Raw genomic sequence first — 20,815 nt, 5'->3', positions numbered from 1 at the left:
TGGCTGATCTCTGACCCCCTCCCTGTGTCAACCAGGGGTGCCTTCTCCTACCTGCGGCGTGTAGTGGAGCGTAGCTCCGGCCTGGAGTTTGCGGCCAAGTTCATCCCCAGCCAGGCCAAGCCAAAGGCATCAGCACGTCGGGAGGCCCGGCTGCTGGCCAGGCTCCAGCACGACTGTGTCCTCTACTTCCATGAGGCCTTCGAGAGGCGCCGAGGACTGGTCATTGTCACGGAGCTGTATCCTGGGACAGGCTGGTGGCTGGGGGGATCCATGCCTAAATGACTGGTCCTTATAACATCCAATAGGCAACATGTTTTACAGTTTACAAAGTAGTCCTATTGAAAATTGGGAGGGATACATCTGGAGACTGCTATGAAAACCAACAGTTTTAAGCCCATTGTTAGCTTCAATTTACATAGCATTTCATGTATGCCTGGCAGTGTTCTAAGAGTCTTACAAATATTAACCTATTTAATCCTCATATATTCCTATCTCCTAGAATTTTATCATTAACTTGTATTATCCCCGTTTTACAGATGAAGAGACAGGCATGGAGAGGTTAAATAACTTGCCCAAGGTCACACAGCTAGCATGTGGCCTATGCTTTTCATCATGAAATGCAGTACAATGCATCTGCATATTTGAAGTGACCCCATTTCAGATCAATACTTGGCTTTATTTGGAGGCTGTTTTCATAAGGAACAGATTTTACCCTTTCATGAAGGCTGTGGTTAAGCAAAGGCACACTAAGGTAAGGATGCTGGGTGATCGGCTCATCACCCCAGTAGCAGGGTGACCGTAACCTGCTCATGAGCCTCCTGCCTGCACTGTTTGAATTCAAACCTCAGCAAAATGACAAATTATTCCGTGTCATGGACCTTCTAGGTCATTCTCAAATAGAGTCAAGAAGTCCCATCCACAGTCAACGAAATTCTGCTGTAATTTGATCCCTACAAATGCTTTACAGGGTGGGCAGGAGAGGAAATTTCATTCCCGTATTACTCCTGGGGGAACCTAGGCTCAGAGAGGTGAAGTGACTTGTCTGAGATCCCATAGAAAGTGGGAGTTCAAGCAGGGGTGTCCCACCTGTGCCCTCAGAAGACAGGAGGTGGGGAGGCGGTACATGTGGAGGAGGGGAGAGATAGTCTCTGACTAGTATCAGGTCTTCTGTAAGGGAATGGAGGACCTCATGCTGAGCTGGGACCTGCCCTGAGCTCTGGGGTGGGTTGAGAAGTTGGCAATGGGCACTGTTCTCCTTGATCTGGGACGTAGCTGCACAGAGGAGCTGCTGGAGCGAATGGCCAGGAAACCCACCGTGTGTGAGTCTGAGGTGAGGGCAGTGGGTGGTAGGGGCCAGGTTGGTCACTGGCCTTCACCCACCTGAGCTTTGTGAATCAACAAAATGGGTCCTGAGTGTGCCATCTGTGCCCACAGGAAGCCAGGGGTGGAGGCAGAGAGCACTGTTAGGCAGGCAGCAGAGTCCCCATCCAATGATACCAGACCCCCATCTATTTGGGACTTGCGCTGTTGTCTCTAAATCTCAGCAAACCCACCCCAGTTCCTAACTGTTGTTTCCCACTCCATCACATAAGCATCCCCCAAACATTTCTCCTGGAAGGAGCCCCACCTAGATTTTATTGATCTTGCTGCAGTCCTGCCATGTCAGGCTGTACATATTGTGCACTGCACAATTCTACTTATTAATATGCGATGGCTCCTCCCTGTAATTGTGCTGTACCCTCCGGTGCACATGGTAGCCTTGGATCTTTGCAACCCCAAACCTGTGTTTCAGCCCCTTCCATGAGCCATCTGAAGGCTATTCTACAGGCACAGCCTGACCGCTTGCCGCCCTGGAGGTGATCAGACACATACCACCCTACCCCCACAGACTCTGGGCCCCCTGTTTCCACAGATTCGGGCCTATATGCGGCAGGTGCTAGAGGGAATACACTACCTGCACCAGAGCCACGTGCTGCACCTCGACGTCAAGGTGAGGTGGGGACTGGAGAGCAGACAGGCCCTGTGGGAGCCAGGAGGTGGACTGTCCTTCCTTGTTCATTTGGCCCCCACACCTCGCCTTGTGTCTTCCAGCCTGAGAACCTGCTGGTGTGGGATGGTGCCGCGGGTGAAGAGCAGGTGCGGATCTGTGACTTTGGGAATGCCCAGGAGCTGACTCCAGGAGAGCCCCAGTACTGCCAGTATGGCACACCTGAGTTTGTAGCACCCGAGATTGTCAATCAGAGCCCCGTGTCTGGAGTCACTGACATCTGGTAAGGCTGGCATGCTGGGCTAGGTGGGCCAGGGCAGCTGCCCTTGGGGCTGTGCTGGGGATGTGCTGACTGGCAGGGAGATTTACCGAGCCTGGATTCCTTCTGACAGTGGGCTGGAGGCATTGCTTGCAGGGTTTCCTGCCCATGTTACTCCTTGCCCGTCATGAGTCAGGGCTGCCCCATTCTCTCAAGGCCTCAGCCCTGTTAGTCCTTGACTCCTCGTCTCCCCTGGAAGCTGGGCCTTGCCCTCAGCAGCCAGCATGCCTCCTCCAGTAAGGCAGGCATGGTCCCATTGTTCCCCAGACTTCCCTGGGCTTCCTGGGCCAGCCTTGCCATGACCCTGGACTTCTCCAGGCATATCTGGACCTGTGGGTTCAGGGTCCTCCCTGAAGAAGCCACTCCTGTGCCCATTGTCCATGGCAGTGTTCCCAGGGAGGTAACAGCTCACTCAGGTCAGCAGTAGCAAAGGACTGCTCCCTTCCAGTCAGAGCGGTGCAGTCCTCTTACCCATCACTCTCCTTTTCTCACAGGCCTGTGGGCGTCGTTGCCTTCCTCTGGTAAGGACCCCTCTGCAGTGTCCCAGCAGTCTCCTGGCAGGTCCACCCCTGACCTTTGCAGGGCTACAGCCCACTCCCTTCTCTTCCACACCCCCCACTCCTTCTTGTACTGCAAGAAGCCTCATGTGCATGAAGGTGGACACCCTGGTCTGCATGCCCACACTCTGCTTGTCCCCACATCCCTCCGTAAGAGGTGGGCACCCTGGATGGAGAGAGCCCAGCGCAGGCTCAGGGCCATGGAGGCAGGGAACTCCTTGGCTCTGAGTGTCTAAACCTTGGACTCGAAGGGAGTGGAGCTCAGGGTGGGCACATCCCCTTGGCACAGACTCTTCACTCATGGAGAGGCCACACTGGAGGATGGATGGAACAGGTCCTCTAAAGCACAGGCCACTAGGCCCCAAGGCAGCACCCCTTCTCTGCCCATCAGGGGGCTGGGGAGGGGACAGGGCAGAAGAGAGTCTGCAGCCTCACCTCTTACCCAGATTTGCCCAGCCTCTGTCATCCTAACAACCCCAGAGCCTCCACCTGTCCCCAGCCCTGTGCCTCCACTGGCATTCCCTTTTGTCCCCACCTGCCCCTCACGACAGCCCTCTTCACCTCTGCAGTCTGACAGGAATCTCCCCATTTGTTGGGGAAAATGACCGGACAACATTGATGAACATCCGAAACTACAACGTGGCCTTCGAGGAGACCACATTCCTGAGCCTGAGCAGGGAGGCCCGGGGCTTCCTCATCAAAGTGCTGGTGCAGGACCAGCTGTGAGTACAAGGCCCTGGGAGCCCCCACCTGCAGGGTCACCCTCATACCACCTGCCTGCTCCTCCCAAACTCCTGCCACTCAACATGCAAGCCCCCAAGTCCTTAGGAGCCCTGTTTGCTCAAACAGTTATTGACTGACTGGATGACTGAATGATAAATCCCTTCTTAATCCTCATTCATTCACAGGAGACCTACCGCAGAGGAGACCCTAGAACATCCTTGGTTCAAAGTGAGTCTGGTCTGCAAAGTGGTGGCACAAAAGATGGAGGGAGAGAGAATGTTACTAACAGTTCTATTTATTGAGTACCTACTATGTACAGTAACCACGTTAGGCATTGAATATACATACGACCTATTAGCCTCACAATAGCTTTGCAAAGGAAGACATTATTAGTCCCATTTTGTTGACAAGGAAACAGGCTCAAATCAGGGATGGAGTTGGGGGTATCCTGGACTGCAGGGCATGCATCTGGACTTCTCCATCCTGGACATCCTCAGTGGAATTCTCCCCCATGCTTGAGACCAGACCCTGGTCTTCCTGACTTCTGCCTTTCCATCTCTGTCCTGCACTCGTCCCACACACTAGTGTTGGGGGTGACCAGGCAGGCTCAGCCCCTCAGTTATGAGCTTCATGTGGGCAGGTTCTTGGTTCATCTTCAAACCCCAGTGCCTCAGGGCACAGTGCCAGGCATTGATGGGGTCTTGGGGATTTGGGAGTGGGGGTTCAGCAAATGAGTCTGGAAAGAGCGCCTGAATAAACTGTTCACGGAGGGTTGTGCCAGGTCACTTGAAGGCTGAGGTCATTCTGGTGTCAGGAGTTGAATTAAGAGCCTCCTTTCTCAGACCTGAAATGAGCTCCGGAAGAGAGAGCCTGGGTGGGTAGCCGAGGGAAGCATCCGTCTTGGTCTGGACCACCAAGGCTCCAGATGTCTGGGGTGTTGGCCCTACATGGAGACAGAGAGGAGCTGGGGAGCCAGGGCTTAGGTAAGGGGCCTAAGAGCACAGGCCTCCCAGGGCAGCTGATTTACCAGGACAGGGCCATGAGCCCTGGTGGAAGCTCAGAAGCCTACCTCTGGGAGCCACCAGTTTTCTGCCTCTCCCTTGGGGGCTTTAGGGGATTTGTCCCTAAGGACACCCTGGCTGTAGGCATTGTCCTGACAGACCCAAGGGGAAGGGGACCCCCAGGAGCCCAGACTCAGTGCTGCTTGATCCACTCTCTCCTGCCACCCCACCCCGTGGACTTTGTCTCTCTGTTGCCAAACCTGGAGGGTCTAGGTTGACAGCTTTCCCTCAAGCCCTCTTTCCTGGGTTTGCAGACTCAGGCAAAGGGCGCAGAGATGAGCACGGATCACCTGAAGCTATTCCTCTCCCGGAGGAGGTGGCAGGTGAGTGTGGCAGGCCAGCCTCTATGCTTTCCACCTTCTCCTTCTCTCTAGCACCGCCTTCCCCCTCCCGGGTCTTCATCTCCTGCTCCTGTCTTCTCGCTTTCACTGGCTCCATGCCCAGCTTCCTGCCTGTTCCCTGACCCTCTGCATGCTCAGGCCTCTTCCCCAGGGCTGAGGTGGGGCTGGGGGGGACAATCCTGCCCCAGGGGTCCCTCAGGTCTGACTCCAGTACCCTGTCTCCAGCGCTCCCAGATCAGCTACAAATGCCACCTGGTGTTGCGCCCCATCCCGGAGCTGCTGCGGGCCCCCACAGAGCGGGTGTGGGTGACCATGCCCAGAAGGCCACCCCCCAGTGGGGGGCTCTCATCCTCCTCCGATTCTGAAGAGGAAGAGCTGGAAGAGCTGCCCTCAGTGCCCCGCCCACTGCAGCCCGAGTTCTCAGGCTCCCGGGTGTCCCTCACCGATATTCCCACTGAGGATGAGGCCCTGGGGACCCCAGAGACGGGGGCTGCCACCCCCATGGACTGGCAGGAGCAGGGAAGGGCTCCCTCTCAGGACCAGGAGGCTCCCAGCCCCGAGGCCCTCCCCTCCCTAGGCCAGGAGCCTGCAGCTGGGGCTAGCCCCAGGCGGGGAGAACTCCGTAGGGGCAGCTCCGCCGAGAGCGCCCTGCCCCGGGCCGGGCCGCGGGAGCCGGGCCGGGGCCTGCAGAAGGCGGCGTCTGTGGAACTGCCGCAGCGCCGGAGCCCCAGCCCGGGAGCCACCCGCCTGGCCCGGGGAGGCCTGGGTGAGGGCGAGTATGCCCAGAGGCTGCAGGCCCTGCGCCAGCGGCTGCTGCGGGGAGGCCCCGAGGATGGCAAGGTCAGCGGCCTCAGGGGTCCCCTGCTGGAGAGCCTGGGGGGCCGTGCCCGGGATCCCCGGATGGCACGAGCTGCCTCCAGCGAGGCAGCGCCCCACCACCAGCCCCCACTCGAGAACAGGGGCCTGCAGAAGAGCAGCAGCTTCTCCCAGGGTGAGGCAGAGCCCCGGGGCCGGCACCGCCGAGCGGGGGCGCCCCTCGAGATCCCCGTGGCCAGGCTTGGGGCCCGTAGGCTACAGGAGTCTCCTTCCCTGTCTGCCCTCAGTGAGGCCCAGCCATCCAGCCCTGCACGGCCCAGCGTCCCCAAACCCAGTGCCCCTAAGTCTGCAGAACCTTCTGCCACCACACCTAGTGATGCTCCGCATCCTCCCGCACCCCAGCCTGCCCAAGACAAGGCCCCAGAGCCCAGGCCAGAACCAGCGCGAGCCTCCAAGCCTGCACCACGCCCTGAGGCTCTGCAAACCCTAGCGCTGCCCCTCACGCCCTATGCCCAGATCATTCAGTCCCTCCAGCTGTCAGGCTACGCCCAGGGCCCTCCGCAGGGCCCTGCCGCGTCGCCTTCACAGCTCAAGCCCCACGCGGCTGTCTTTGCCAGGGTGGCCTCCCCACCTCCGGGAGCCCTTGAGAAGCGCGTGCCCTCAGCCGGGACTCCCCCGGTGCTAGCCGAGAAAGCCCGAGTTCCCACGGTCCCCCCCAGGCCAGGCAGCAGTCTTAGCAGCAGCATCGAAAACCTGGAGTCGGAGGCCGTGTTCGAGGCTAAGTTCAAGCGCAGCCGCGAGTCGCCCCTGTCGCGGGGGCTGCGGCTGCTGAGCCGCTCCCGCTCGGAGGAGCGCGGCCCCTTCCGCGGGGCCGAGGAGGAGGATGGCATATACCGTCCCAGTCCAGCGGGGACCCCGCTGGAGTTGGTGCGACGTCCTGAGCGCTCGCGCTCGGTGCAGGACCTCAGGGCAGTCGGGGAGCCGGGCCTCGTCCGCCGCCTCTCGCTCTCACTGTCCCAGCGGCTGCGGCGGACCCCTCCCGCGCAGCGCCACCCGGCCTGGGAGGCCCGCGGCGGGGACGGAGAGAGCTCGGAGGGCGGGAGCTCGGCGCGGGGCTCCCCGGTGCTGGCGATGCGCAGGCGGCTGAGCTCCACCCTGGAGCGGCTGTCGAGCCGGTTGCAGCGCAGCGGCAGCAGCGAGGACTCGGGGGGCGCGTCGGGCCGCAGCACACCGCTATTCGGGCGGCTTCGCAGGGCCACGTCCGAGGGCGAGAGTCTGCGGCGCCTCGGCCTTCCGCACAATCAGTTGGCCGCCCAGGCCGGCGCCACCACGCCTTCCGCGGAGTCCCTGGGCTCCGAGGCCAGCGCCACGTCGGGCTCCTCAGGTAAGGAGGGGCAGGGGTAGGGCAGCAGGTGCAGAGGAGGGTGGGGTGCGCTGGAGAGAGGCTGTGGGAGGAGCAGAGGGGCTGGGGACACCCACGAGGGCAGGCTGAGGCCCCGAGGGTGGAATCGGCAAGGCTGGAGGGGAGGAAAGTAGGGGTGGCAGCAGGGCAGGGCGGGGCTAGGTGTTCCTTCTGGTTCTCTGGGCTGAGGGCTGCAGAGAGGTGTGAACTTGCTGGTACCGACTGAGCAAGTGCTAACGGGCCTGGGTCTTCACAGCTCCAGGGGAAAGCCGAAGCCGGCTCCGCTGGGGCTTCTCTCGGCAGCGGAAGGACAAGGGGTTATCGCAACCAAACCTCTCTGCCAGCGTCCAAGAGGAGTTGGGTCACCAGTACGTGCGCAGTGAGTCAGGTAATAGAGGCCTGCTGGGTGAGGACCCTCCTCCCCTCCTGCTCTTCCCTACCCATATCAGGGAGCTGTCATGGCTGGTGAGAGGTGGGCCACCTTGACGAGCCTAGTGGAAGGGGTCTGCTCAGACAACTATAACAATAGCAGTAGCTGGCATTCATTAGAAAAGCTAAGTGTTCTATTAAACACTTTATAAGCACTGCCTTATTCAATCCTGCAGCATTGCTTGGAAAATATTAGTATCATTGTCTCTATTGTACAGGTGAGGAAACGGGCTTAGTGATGCTAAGGATCTGTACAAGTCGCAGGGCTAGTAAGTGGAGCAGCTGAAGTTGAACTGTGTGACCTTCTGCAGCCAGGTCCCGGAAACGGCTTCAGGACACCATACTTATGTCTGTCAGGGACTGGCCTCCTCTCTCCTGGGAGACCCTGGAAGGTTTCTGTAACTGGCTGCACTTTTCAAGGAGCTCAAGATACAGGGCTCTCCTGCCCTCACAGTCCCCCCTTTAGATGTGTGTGTGCTTGGGTGTGTACCCAAAGACACTCACTTTCTCTCCAGCCTAGAGGACCACGACCTGTCTTGTGCCCCCTAAGTCTCCATTGCCCTGCAGCTCCGAACACCTGACTGCCCCTCCCTGACCCTTCTGTACAGAAAAGCAGTCTTCGGAGCTCTTTGCTAGCTCTTTGCCCTCTTCTGTTTCTCTGCCTGAGTGTCCTGGAGCTCCAGACAGGGAGGCATTCCCCACGTGGGGTCACCCCATCCCCCCTGAAAAAGGCGCATTACTCAAGGATGACAAGCAAAGGCTTCGGGAGGTTGGGTTTTCCAGAGCAGCATGCAGGAAAGGAGAGAGTCCGTGAAGCCAGGCTATGTGCAGGATCTTGACAAGCCACCAGTCCTGTTCTTCCCCCATTTCCTGGTAAAACTCAGAATGGAGTGGCTGTCGAGTCTTGCCTCATCTGGGCCTGTAGGGATTGTGTCCAGCCTTGGCCAGGGCAAAGGGGGCTGCAGTGAGATAAAAAGAGGGAGGGAAGGGCCGCTCGTGGGGAAGGGAGGGTGGAGAATGAAGGGGAAAGAAAGCAATCAGCCAGCAGAGAGGCCTGGGGACAGCTGATCCTTCCCACCTGGGGCCTCCCTCCCGGCCCAGTTTTGCTTATGCGGCTGATTTCCTGCCTAGGCAGTGTCCCCTTACCTTATCTGCTCCCTGTTCTCTGCAGAAACAAGGCTGTCCTAGTCCACTTTAACAACCAGGGCTGGCCCCTGGGAATGGGAGTGGGGCTGGCGGGGCTGGCAGGGCTGGGCCTGGGTCACTTTCACCTCTGAGAGAGGTGGCCTCTCTCTCTCTCTCCCTGCTACCCAGTACCCTCACTTGGCCTGGAGGCAGCCATTGAGAAACTGTTCACATTGCCTTGTTGGAGCCTCAGTGTGGGACCCCTCCTTGGGGAGCAGTGGGGTACAGCGGGAAGGGGGCACACTGCCATCCTGATCACCACTCCTGCTGAGTACTCCTCTCCTGCCTGGCTCATCCCCACTCCCAGTCCCCCACAATTCTTCAGACAGGCAGCAGCTGGGGCTCCCAAGGCTCCTCAGCTTTCTCTGCCCAGGTGAATAAAATCCACCCCCAAGTCTTCCCCTATCCCCACCCTTCACCCACCACCCCCATGGCCGAACTGGGATTCTTCTAAAGGGATATTCCCAGGGATCATGCACTCAAATCCTCAGGGCACTAAGGAGTCACAGGCTGGCTACATTGGAGGAAGGAAAACTGGTCTCATCCCTAGCCCTACCATGTGCACAGCCACCAGCTAGCTGTGAAGGCAGCTTCTCTGCTTTGCTGAAACAGCCTTTCTCTGGGGGTCTGCTCCATGCTTCTCTGCTGGCCATATTATTGAGATAATGCTAGCAACAAGAAAAGTTAGTATTTATAATCAGTTACTGTATGGCAGACACTTGACATGCCTTTGTAATTGTCACAGCAAGAATCCTGTGGGCGCGGTATTATTTTCCTTGATTTATAGATTAGAAATGGAGCTTCTGAGAGAGTAAATGACTTGCCCAAGGTCAGGCAGATACTGTCTCTTGCCCCTTCAAAAGCTCTTACCACTTAATTGACCTGAAGGAGTATATAGGAGACCTACGACCCTGTCCCCGGATGGCAGGTGGGAAGAGGGGCCTGGAGGCCGACACGCTTCCAGGATCTGCCCACATTTTCCTAGACTGCAACTCTTTTGAGACTGCATGTTCTGCAAGAACATTCCTCATTCGGTCCCATCTCAGCTCAGGTCACTAACTCATCTCAATTCTTTTCTCACTTGCCCTATTGTGCCCCAGAGAGGGTGGGTCTTGCAGGATCTTAACCATTATAGTTTTTCAATATTTGTTTGCTTTTATTTTATTTAACAAATGCTTATAGATCACTTAATTAGTGCCAGGCCCTGCTCTCAGTGATTTACAAACCCATGACATAAGTAGCATCATCAATAGTCAGTGCAAGGAAAAAGCAGTCCAGCACAGTGAGGGCCTGGGGAAAGTGATGCTCGCCCCAAAGAAAATTCTTGAAGGCATGGCCTGGGGTTCCACTTTCCACATCTGCCTGGGAAGAGACAAGGTTTCATGCTGCTTCCTGATGGCTGTTTGCAGGCCTTCTCCACCCCTCCCTCAGCGGCAAGTGGGTCAGGGCCCCCACAGACAGATGGCTGTCTCTGCTTTTCCTCCAGACTTCCCCCCAGTCTTCCACATCAAACTCAAGGACCAGGTGCTGCTGGAGGGGGAGGCAGCCACCCTGCTTTGCCTGCCAGCAGCCTGCCCTGCACCGCACATCTCCTGGATGAAAGGTAAGGAAACTGCCTGTCACAGAGAGGGAGGCCAGCAAGTGGCCCTGAGCCCAGGGGATGGGAGGGGCTAGGCCAGGGTGGGGGCTGAGCATGGTTGCGGGGATGTTGGAGTGGGGAGTGAGTGAGGGGGCCTGGACAAGTGCTAGCTCACTCACCAGCTCCTCCTGCTTCTCCCTGTCTCCAGACAAGAAGTCATTGAGGTCAGAGCCCTCAGTGATCATCGTGTCCTGCAAAGATGGGCGGCAGCTGCTCAGCATCCCCCGGGTGGGCAAGCGGCACGCCGGGCTCTATGAGTGCTCTGCCACCAACGTCCTGGGCAGCATCACCAGCTCCTGTACCGTGGCTGTGGCCCGTGAGCCTGGGGCAGGGCCCCGGGGCGGGTAGTGAGGGGGATAGCGGGGCAGGGCTTGAGGGGCTCTTAGCTGGGATGTAGGGGCTCACTGGGACTCTTCTTTCTCTTGCCAGGAGTCCCAGGAAAGCTAGCTCCTCCAGAGGTGCCCCAGACCTACCAGGACACGGCGCTGGTGCTGTGGAAGCCGGGAGACAGCCGGGCACCTTGCACGTATACCCTGGAGCGGCTAGTGGATGGTGAGGATGGGGAAGCCGGAGGGTGGGGGGAACGGCAGGGGGAGTCTGGGAAGGCCAGTGCCCTCCCGGGCTCCACAGGTAGCACTGTGGGAGCTGGGGCCACCCCTTCTGTGACCTCAGCCCCTCCCCCATACTGCCTATAGGGGAGTCTGTGTGGCACCCTGTGAGCTCAGGCATCCCCGACTGTTACTACAACGTGAGCCACCTGCCAGTTGGCATGACTGTGAGGTTCCGTGTGGCCTGTGCCAACCGTGCTGGGCAGGGGCCCTTCAGCAACCCTTCTGAGAAGGTCTTTGTCAGGGGCGCTCAAGGTCAGTGCAAAGGTGTGGGGTGGGGGAAGAAGGGGGCCCTGAGCATAGGGTTCTTGTGGAGCACCATGGCCTTGCTGCAAGGCACCGTAGTGATGATTTTCTTTGTCTCTTAGATTCTTCAGCTGTGCCATCTGCTGCCCACCAAGAGGCCCCTGTCACCTCAGGGCCAGCCAGGGCCCTGCCTCCTGACTCTCCTACCTCACTGCCCCTACCCCCAGCTCCTGCTGCCCCCACCCCCCCATCAGTCACTGTCAGCCCCTCATCTCCCCCCACAGCCCCTAGCCAGGCCTTGTCCTCGCTCAAGGCTGTGGGTCCGCCACCCCAGACCCCTCCACGAAGACACAGGGGCCTGCAGGCTGCCCGGCAAGCAGAGCCCACCCCACTCAGTACCCAGGTCACCCCAAGTGAGCCCAAGTCTTTCGTCCTTGACACTGGGACCCCGACCCCAGCCTCTACTCCTCAAGGGGTTAAACCAGCGTCTTCCTCTACTCCTGTGTATGTGGTGACTTCCTTCGTGTCTGCACCACCAGCCCCTGAGCCCCCAGCCCCTGAGCCCCCTCCTGAGCCTACCAAGGTGACTGTGCAGAGTCTCAGCCCAGCCAAGGAGGTGGTCAGCTCCCCTGGGAGCAGTCCCCGAAGCTCTCCTAGGCCTGAGGGTACCACTCTTCGACAGGGCCCCCCTCAGAAACCCTACACTTTCCTGGAGGAGAAAGCCAGGCAAGCAGGGCTGGGGAAGGGAAGAGGACATAGGGGAGTGGGTCAAATGTCTGGAGCGCATGGCTTCGGAGAGAAGACCAGACGGTACTGGCTGGGGTGAGGGGAGGTGCTGAGACCTGGGTTATTAGAATCATTGAGTTTAAATGTGCCAGACTACACTGCGGGCTTTAGCCATGTGATCTCATCAAATCTTCACAACTCTGAGAGACACTGCGCTGTTAGCATCACCCATTTCACAGGTGGCAAAACTGAGGTTAGAGAAGCTCTGGGATTTACCTAAGGTACAGAGCCAGTGAGTGGCAAAGCTGGGACTCGAAGCCTGGTTTCTAGGATTGAACTCTGGAGCTCACACTGGAACTGCTGCATTCTTGCCCCTAGGGGTCCCTGCTCTCCTCCGTTAGCCTTCACTGTGGAAGTGTTCCCCTCCTGTCCTCTGAGCCTGTGGTAACCCTCCCCCCGACACACAGGGGCCGCTTTGGTGTTGTGCGAGCGTGCCGGGAGAACGCCACGGGGCGAACGTTCGTGGCCAAGATCGTGCCCTATGCTGCCGAGGGCAAGCGGCGGGTCCTGCAGGAGTACGAGGTGCTGCGGACCCTGCACCACGAGCGGATCATGTCCCTGCATGAGGCCTACATCACCCCTCGGTACCTCGTGCTCATTGCTGAGAGCTGCGGCAACCGAGAGCTCCTCTGTGGGCTCAGTGACAGGTAGCTGGGCATTCTGGGGGAGTAGGGAGGAAGAGGTAGGGGAGGCTGGGCCAGATGTCATCCGCTGCACCCCTGCTCTCCCAGGTTCCGGTATTCCGAGGACGACGTGGCCACTTATGTGGTGCAGCTGCTACAAGGCCTGGACTACCTCCACAGCCGCCATGTGCTCCACCTAGATATCAAGCCAGACAACCTGCTGTTGGCCCCTGACAACGCCCTCAAGATCGTGGACTTTGGCAGTGCCCAGCCCTACAACCCCCAGGCCCTTCAGCCCCTTGGCCACCGCACGGGCACGCTGGAGTTCATGGGTGAGGGGACCAGCTGCCAGCCAGGGTGGGGACAGGGCACTGCCAGAGAGGCAGCAGCCAGGGCTCACCCCACTTCACTTACATATGTGCCACTTATTGAGTGATTACTGTATGCAAGCAATGAATGAAGTATGTGGATTTTTCTTCCAATTGATCTTTACAATAATCGTGGAGTGTGGCACAATATTAGCCCCCTTTTACAGATAAGGAAACTGAGGTGTACATCTGATGTTAAGGATTTGTGCAATCAGACAATTATAAATGCTAGAGGTGGGATTTGCTAAAGCCAAAAAGACAGGAGAATCAATTATTATTTTATTTAAATAAGGAGAACCAGCTACCATTGAGCAACCTGCTAAATGCTTGACGTTCATGATCTCTCTTCCTTAGTGTGGTTCTACAGGCCACACTTTACAGATGAGGCTATGGAGAGCCAGGCAGGTTTAGTAAATCGCCCAGGGTGCCATAGCTAGAAAGGGCAGGTCTGGGATTAGAACCAGCCAGGCTGATTTTAAAGGCTTTTAATCTTGGTGTCAGCCACACTCTTTGTGAATGGAAGCCATACCTTGGAGCTGATCCAAGGGAGCTTGTCACCCTGTTTCTCAGCCCCTCTGGAGTTCTGGGGACCCCCTCCATTTTGTGCCCGGGCTAATTCCTCAGGTGTCCCATATGTCTCTTGGAGTATGCCACCACCTCTGTCCCGCCTACTGGCCTTCAGGGCCTGCCACTTTGGTCATTCCCATGGTCTGGTGACCTGGGCATTGTCCTGCTGCTCAAGCACCCAGGGACCTCCCCCGCCCCCACTTCCCTGCCACCAGGAAGCTGGGTCAGCTTGGCCTCTGTCTCCTGTCAGCTCCGGAGATGGTGAAGGGAGGACCCATCGGCTCTGCCACGGACATCTGGGGAGCGGGTGTGCTCACTTACATTATGTGAGTGTCCCCTACCCGCCACAGCCCTCTCTGCCCACACAGTGAGCTCCCGGACTCACCTTCTACCAACACCCTCTCCGCTATGTCCCATCTCCCCTGTACACACATCACACCGCACACTCACACTCAGGTACGGAGTAGCATGGTCCTGAGCACTGTGCGCCCGACACTAATGTCCTTCCCGGCCTGGGTATTGGCCTCCAGTCTGCCTATGTCAGTCAAGCTATCTTCCCCAACAGGCTCAGTGGACGCTCCCCGTTCTATGAGCCAGACCCCCAGGAAACGGAGGCTCGGATTGTGGGGGGCCGCTTTGATGCCTTCCAGCTATACCCCAACACATCCCAGAGCGCCACCCTCTTCTTGCGAAAGGTCCTCTCAGTACATCCCTGGTGAGTGAGCCCCACACCTGCCATCCCCCAGTGTCACCTGCCCCTGGCTGGGCCTGTGCCAGAGATTCCCCAGCTCCTCCCCTGCTCTTAGGAAGAAGTCTGCTGCTTCTACTAAATGGTCATACTACTCACCATTTAAAGCCTGAGGCAACCCCATGCGAGGCAGAATCACTGTCCCCATTCCAGAGATTGGGGAACTGAGCTCTTGAGCTGCCCAAGATCACACATGTAGGGGTGGATCCAGGATTGGGACATGGGTCTGCAGGAGGACAGAGCCCTGGCAGCTCCCAGAGCCATCCTTCCAGGCTCATTATCCCTGGCTCTGCCTGGCAGGAGCCGGCCCTCCCTGCAGGACTGCCTGGCCCACCCATGGTTGCAGGACGCCTACCTGATGAAACTGCGCCGCCAGACCCTCACCTTCACCACCAACCGGCTCAAGGAGTTCTTGGGCGAGCAGAGGCGGCGCCGGGCTGAGGCCGCCACCCGCCACAAGGTGCTGCTGCGCTCCTACCCTGGCGGCCCCTAGAGGCACGGACCACAGCCAGGCCTCGGGCTTCAACTGGGGTTCCCACCAATGCCACGGGACATTCCAGGGCCCACGCTGAGCCAGGCGGGCCTGGGGCTTCGGTTACCACCAGCAGCAGCATCTGGCCGGGCTCTTACCTCATAGACCTGCAAGGACAGAGACCCCAGGGCCTCGACCTGATGCCACCCCAGGCCAAAGCCAGAGTGGGAGACCAGTTGGCCAGGCTGGGCAGGGTGGGAACAGGCAGAGGGACAAGAGGGGAATGGGAAAGTGGAGAGGAAAAGAAGTCGAGGGACAGGAAGGAGGAGGCTCTAGGAAGGTTCTGGGTTGGGGGTCAGTGCATCTCAGGGAGAACCAAGGAAGATGGGCATGGCTGGAGAGGAGGAAGAGGAAGGAACCCAGGGTGTCAGGGCAGTAGGCTGGGAGTCAGTGTGGCAAAGCAGGGCCAGGACACAGATACAGTGGCAAGGGCCCAGGGCTGGGACATGAGAGAAGGCAGCGAGGCGGTGGAGGGAGAAGAGAGGACTCAGGTGGAGGTGGGGTGGGCCAGCTGTCAGCATCCCTTAGAGGAGAAACATGGAGAGCTGGAGGCCAGCAGTCACTCAGCTCGCTCTGTCCTCCTGTCCAGTGGATGCAGCCCCGGGCACCCTCTGCTGGCCCAAGGATGTCCCCACCACCCCTCCATGGCCTTTGGCCTTCTTCCCATTCATATTTATTTATTTATTGACTTTTATGAAGTTTCCCCTTTCATCCGATCCCTACTGCCCATGTTGTCCTGACCATCCCTCCCAGCCATCCAGCTGTCTGTCTGTCTGTCACAAGGAAATAAAAATGGCAAGCAGCATAACCTGTGTGTCTGTTGGGAGGTATGGCTGGAGGGGAAGATTGCTGGGAAGGGGTGAGTCCGGGACAGGGGCATTTAGCCCTCTCTGGGCATTCCCCAACACACACATTCCAGAATATACCAGCTAGCACTTTGGGTCCTTCCAATCCCCTCCTCTGACCCTCACCTCTCCTTATTCCTGGAGGCAGGGGAGACTGTGGTCTACTTCTCCCCTTGCAGTTTCTGGAATGCTGGCAGATCCACTGAACCCCTACAACCAGGCTCTGGTAGCCCCCACCTCTTGTCACATGTTCCCTCATCACAATGTGGGGGATGCTGGGCTCTGAAATAGGCCAGCCCTCATCCCAATCCTGGCTCAGCCTCATTCACTCTGCTCAGAAGACAGGCAGGAGTTCTGGTCCTGACCCCTGGAGCAGAGTGGGTTTCATGCTGATGGTTGGCAAGAGTAGGTAGTGTGAGGAGCTGCAGAAGAAACCAGGACAAGGAGGTTAAGGTGGCTGGATCACCTGAGGTCAGGAGTTCAAGACCAGCCTGGCCAACATGGTGAAACCCCATCTCTACTAAAAATACAAAAATTAGTCAGGCGTGGTGGTGCATGCATATAATCCCAACTACTCAGGAGGCTGAGGCAGGAGAACTGCTTGAACCTGGGAGGTGGAGGTTGCAATGAGCCAACAACTGCACTCCAGCCTGGGCGATAGAGCAAGACTCCATCTCAAAATGAAACACTAGGATAGGCCCACGCCCCTCACCCTCCATGTCACAGCACAAATCAGAGCACATGGAGAGCACCAGCTGGGAGTGCTCTGGTCTGCTGTGTCCAGCATTTTCCTAGGACTAAGGGACACACTAGCCTGGACCTTCTTGTCCGCATGGCAAGTTAGGAGGTCTGCTGGGTGCTAAAGCACCTCGATTCTAGCCACAACCCTGCAATGCTATAGAATGGTCACTGGGATCTAGGACTGAGCTGCCCTGCGCTGAGGTTGGGGATGTGGGGTTGGGGGGTTGGCGGGGACCCAGATCTCCTTGTCTCCAGAGGAAATGCTCCCCTCATCCCCACCTTCAAAATTCTGCCCTTGGCAAAGTAAAAGGAACAAAGCCTCTGACCAGGGTAGAGAGAGTTGACGTCGCTGTGTTGCTGATGGAGGTTGAGGGCCCCTTGACTACAGCTCAGACAACCCTTTTGCTCAGCCCAGCCCAGCCTCTCTAGCTTCTCAGGACCCCAGGGAAGAGGCAAGCCTCATCATCATAAAATAAAGGATGTTAAAGCCAGCTGGAAGGGACCAGAACAACGCCTTGCCTACCTGTTATTTTAGCGATGAAGATATACAGTTTGCCTGTGAGAATCTCCAATCCCCTACACACTGCAAGTGTTTTGTATAAAAATGAGGTGCCTGAACTCGTATCTTGATAAATGGTAAAATTCCTCTCCCGTCCCCCCCTCTGATCTTGAGCTCCCTTCCCATCTCCATTGGAAATGGCATGTGAACTGCTTGTTCCAAACCCGGAGGAGCAAAGGTAATTTATGTCAGCAGAGCTATGTCAAAATTGCTCTGATCAAAAGGTGACAGTGCCCCCACACTAGGGCGGGTAGTTCCAATGAATGGAAGCAATGCTTCTGCCAGGTGCCCAGCCTGGGCAGACTGGCCTCCAGGCAAGCCCCAGAGGGGTTCACTGAACCCCTTTACCCCAGGTGGTCTGATGCCCCGATGCACCAATTTATGCCCCCAAAAAGGACTTGGGCAGACCTAGGGTTGGGGCCAGTAGTGGTGCTAATCTCCAAGGACAGTGCAGTCTAAACAGCCCCTACCATGTGACATCGAGGGGAGTGAATGGGGATAGGGATGGCATGGAGGGGCTGCTATTCTCAAAAATCTTTCCCGTCCCCTCCCGGTTTATCTCAGTTTACCACCAGGGGGCACAGTGTGGAAGTGACAACCCTGGACTCCTGGGGTTGGGAGCAGGGTAAGAGCAAGGAGCTTCTGGATTGGTCTTGACAGCCACGTGGCCCTGTTGCCATTAGCTGTAGGGGCCCTGAGGCCCAAGCCCGTCGCTACTCTGGCTTTATTCAGGGACACCCCCGAAACACTGAAACCCCTTACCAACAGGGTGTGTTGTCTGACTATCCAGAGCCCAACCTGAGTGAAAAACTGCCCCAGTAGGAAGCTGGATCTCTTGTCAGCTAGGGGCTGAATCTGGTCCTACTAGGAGTGGGATGGATACCCCCTGCCCTGGGAGGGGACAGGGCAGCATCCAGCTGTCCAGTTGTCCAGGTGCTGACGCGAGGTGCACCCCAGAGCCACTCGGGTTTCCCCCCACGGGCCTAGCCCAGAGGCTGAGCCAGCATCCCAGGCATCCGCAGGCTAAATAAAGAGCTTGCTTGGGTCAGAGGGAGGGGGATGGGGTCCCGGGGGGCTTGGGGCAACCACGCCAAACAAGGCAAGGAGGGGAGCGATGTATAAAACCGGGCCCAGGGCTGAGCACCTGCCTGCACCCCTACTGTGCCATCCAGAAGGGCTCTGTGCTGCCTGCAATCCAGCCAGGCGACTCAAGTCCCTAGGTCAACCCCTCCACGGTAAGTCCTATCCTCAGAGAAGCCGCAGACACTCTCATTCCTCCACCCCCCTGAATGTTCCGACCATGGAGGGAAAGGGCTAAAGGTGGGACCCTCTGTCTCAACCTGGACCCCCATATTTGTCGCCCACTCTCCAGATGTCTAAAGCAGCTCCTGCCAAAAAGCCAGTGGCTGCGGCCCCACCTCCTGGATGTACCCTGGACATCAATGACCCGCAGGTCCAGAGTGCGGCTATTCGCATCCAGGCCTCTTACCGAGGCCACAGGTAAGAGGGAACGCTGGAGTTCTGTGGAGGAAGGGAGCTGCAGAGAGCGCATTCTTGAATGGGGGTTGGGAAAGGGCTGAGCGGCTTCAGCAGCCTCTAGAATGACTGGTTTTAGGCGAGGGTCTTTACTGAGATGTGGAGGAGTGGCCGGCAGGAATGCATCATCCTATCAGGGCAGCAGTTCAGGAGCAGTCCTCTTCCCTACCAAGCCACACGTTTAGGGGTCTGGCGGGCCCAGGGGGCAGGCAGGAGATGGTGTACTCTCAGAAAGGGCTGCCGCCGGGCCTGTCTTGGGAGCTCTGGACCCTGACTCGGCCCGGGGGTAGGTCCCGGAAGGAGCTGCGCGAGAAGGGGCCGCCGCGGGTACTGGAGCCGCTGAAGGACGTGGTGCTGATCGAGGGCAGCGCGGCCAAGCTCACTTGCCGCATTTCGGCTTTCCCGGACCCATTCATCCGCTGGAGTAAGGACGGCAAGGAGCTACGTGACGGGCCCAAGTACCGCTACGTCTTCGAGGACCCTGACGTGGTGGCACTGGTGGTGCGCGACGGCGAGCTGGCAGACCTAGGCCAGTACAGCATCAATGTCACCAACCCCTTCGGCCAGTGCTCCGACTCGGCGCGCATCCTCGTGGAAGGTATGCGCGCCCCGGGCGCAGCGCCAGGGCGCAGACCAGCACCACTCAGTCAGAGCCCGCAGCCCGGTCCAGCTGCGCGTTTACCTCTGGGCCTAGCTATAGGGTCCCCACCAGCCCAGCGCCGGGCACAGCCTGGGCGCATCGCCGCCGCCAGCCAAGTGCGTCCTTCCCTACCTCGGGATCCAGCCCCACCCGGGCTAAGCAGTCCTCTGTGGGCTTCCATCACGCGGCTCCAGGTCCCCAAGGTCACACAGCAAACCAGAGGCAGAGCCAGGGTTGGACACGGGTCTTCTGGCTCCCAACTCTGGGCAATTTCCACTACCAGGAGCGGTCTCGGAGGCACCGTGAGATGTGTGAACATTCAGGTGTTTTCGCCCGCCTTATCTCTTGATACTCTATTCGACCCCGAGAAGGAGGAGAGGTAGGGATAAGTCCCTTTAACAGCCAAGGAGATGAAACCAGAGAGGCTAATGATTTGCTCAACGTCACGCTGCGAGTTTAAATGCATCTGTATTTAGTGCCAGGTATTAGCTGGGGAAGTGATGCCCTGCCTCATCTCCAGGTCCTTCACGGGGTTTCGCTCCCCTTTCCTTCCGCTAGTCCCAGCGAAGATTCAAAAGGGACCCGACAACACTAAGGCGCGCAAAGGCGCCACCGTGACGCTGACTGCGGAGATCCTGGGAGAGCCTGCGCCCGACGTGGGCTGGACCAAGGACGGGGAGGACATTGAGGAGGATGACAGGCGAGGGCTGGGACCTGCGGCATGGGCAGGGCCTGGGGCTGGAACTTGGGTGGGACTGAGCGGAGAAATCTGACGGGAGTGACGGGGGCGGGGACTGGGCGGGGAGGAACAGAGTTGGCTAAGGAGCCCGGCCTAGTGCGCCCTTGTACTGACCGCGGCTCCGCCCTCCTCCCCGCCGCCCCTCCGCAGGGTGTTCTTCGAGATCGGCAGCACCACCACGACGCTGACCATTCGCCGGGCCACACCCCAGGACAGCGGCAAGTACGAGGTGTACGTGGAGAACAGCCTGGGCATGGACCAGAGCTTCGCTCGCGTAGACGTAGCCTGAACGACACCCCCGGACCTTCCGCCCTGGCGCCGAGCCTGGGGCTGGTGGGACCCACAGCCTTCCTCCAGCTTGCTTAATAAAGCTGCTCTCTGACTCTCCGCGTCTGTTCTGCTCTTCCACGTCGCCATTCCCTCTCGCCTGCACCCGCGCCCACACGTATTCCAGACCCCCACGCCAAGGTCACAGCCTGTTGGAGTCGCAGGGAAGTCTGGAGAGCGCCTAGCGCGGTGCTGCATTTCAGACAGTCAGCCTGATACAGTTGCCCTCACCGTCCAAGGCGCCCTCACTTCCCAGCGGGACCGGGGGCTGGGCCCGGGACCCCGCCTTCTCCTCTTTTGTGCGCCTCCAGCCCCAGCCCCTCGTGGCTGTTTGCCCCCGGGCCCGTCCCTTCCAGGGCTGGCCACACCCCCTGCTGTCCTTAGTCCCGTTTTCCTCTGGGACTCAGTTTCTCACTTCGGTTGCTGCCCCGGGGCCCATTCCCCGACAGCTCTGGTCCCAGTCTTTAAGTTCCAGGCTGTGCTTCTCAGGC

General features: G+C 58.5%; 2 protein-coding genes across 2 annotated transcripts in view; both read left to right on the top strand.

The window, feature by feature from the left end:
- The window catches only part of SPEG (striated muscle enriched protein kinase), a 59,051-nt gene extending 43,306 nt beyond the window's left edge, over positions 1-15,745 (top strand). The window contains 20 exon segments of the mRNA XM_017856800.1: positions 36-236; positions 1,273-1,330; positions 1,913-1,990; positions 2,092-2,270; positions 2,801-2,827; positions 3,433-3,585; positions 3,772-3,814; positions 4,902-4,970; positions 5,214-7,188; positions 7,463-7,594; positions 10,307-10,423; positions 10,608-10,775; positions 10,889-11,011; positions 11,155-11,322; positions 11,436-12,039; positions 12,507-12,746; positions 12,831-13,054; positions 13,908-13,983; positions 14,223-14,372; positions 14,706-15,745. Of these exon segments, the coding sequence (XP_017712289.1) occupies positions 36-236; positions 1,273-1,330; positions 1,913-1,990; positions 2,092-2,270; positions 2,801-2,827; positions 3,433-3,585; positions 3,772-3,814; positions 4,902-4,970; positions 5,214-7,188; positions 7,463-7,594; positions 10,307-10,423; positions 10,608-10,775; positions 10,889-11,011; positions 11,155-11,322; positions 11,436-12,039; positions 12,507-12,746; positions 12,831-13,054; positions 13,908-13,983; positions 14,223-14,372; positions 14,706-14,898 (4,978 nt within the window). The 3' untranslated portion in view covers positions 14,899-15,745.
- Positions 15,746-18,787: 3,042 nt separating this feature from the next.
- SPEGNB (SPEG neighbor) lies at positions 18,788-20,793 on the top strand. Its single transcript, XM_017856799.1, has 3 exons — positions 18,788-19,216; positions 19,817-19,958; positions 20,148-20,793. The coding sequence occupies exons 1-3, from the start codon at positions 18,835-18,837 to the stop codon at positions 20,284-20,286; spliced, it is 663 nt and encodes a 220-aa protein (XP_017712288.1). The 5' UTR covers positions 18,788-18,834; the 3' UTR covers positions 20,287-20,793.
- Positions 20,794-20,815: the final 22 nt, after the last annotated feature.

This window comes from Rhinopithecus bieti, unplaced genomic scaffold (assembly GCF_001698545.2).
Source record: "Rhinopithecus bieti isolate Rb0 unplaced genomic scaffold, ASM169854v2 scaffold_42532, whole genome shotgun sequence".
Classification (NCBI taxonomy): Eukaryota; Metazoa; Chordata; class Mammalia; order Primates; family Cercopithecidae; genus Rhinopithecus; species Rhinopithecus bieti.
This window is presented reverse-complemented; position numbering and strand designations above follow the sequence as displayed.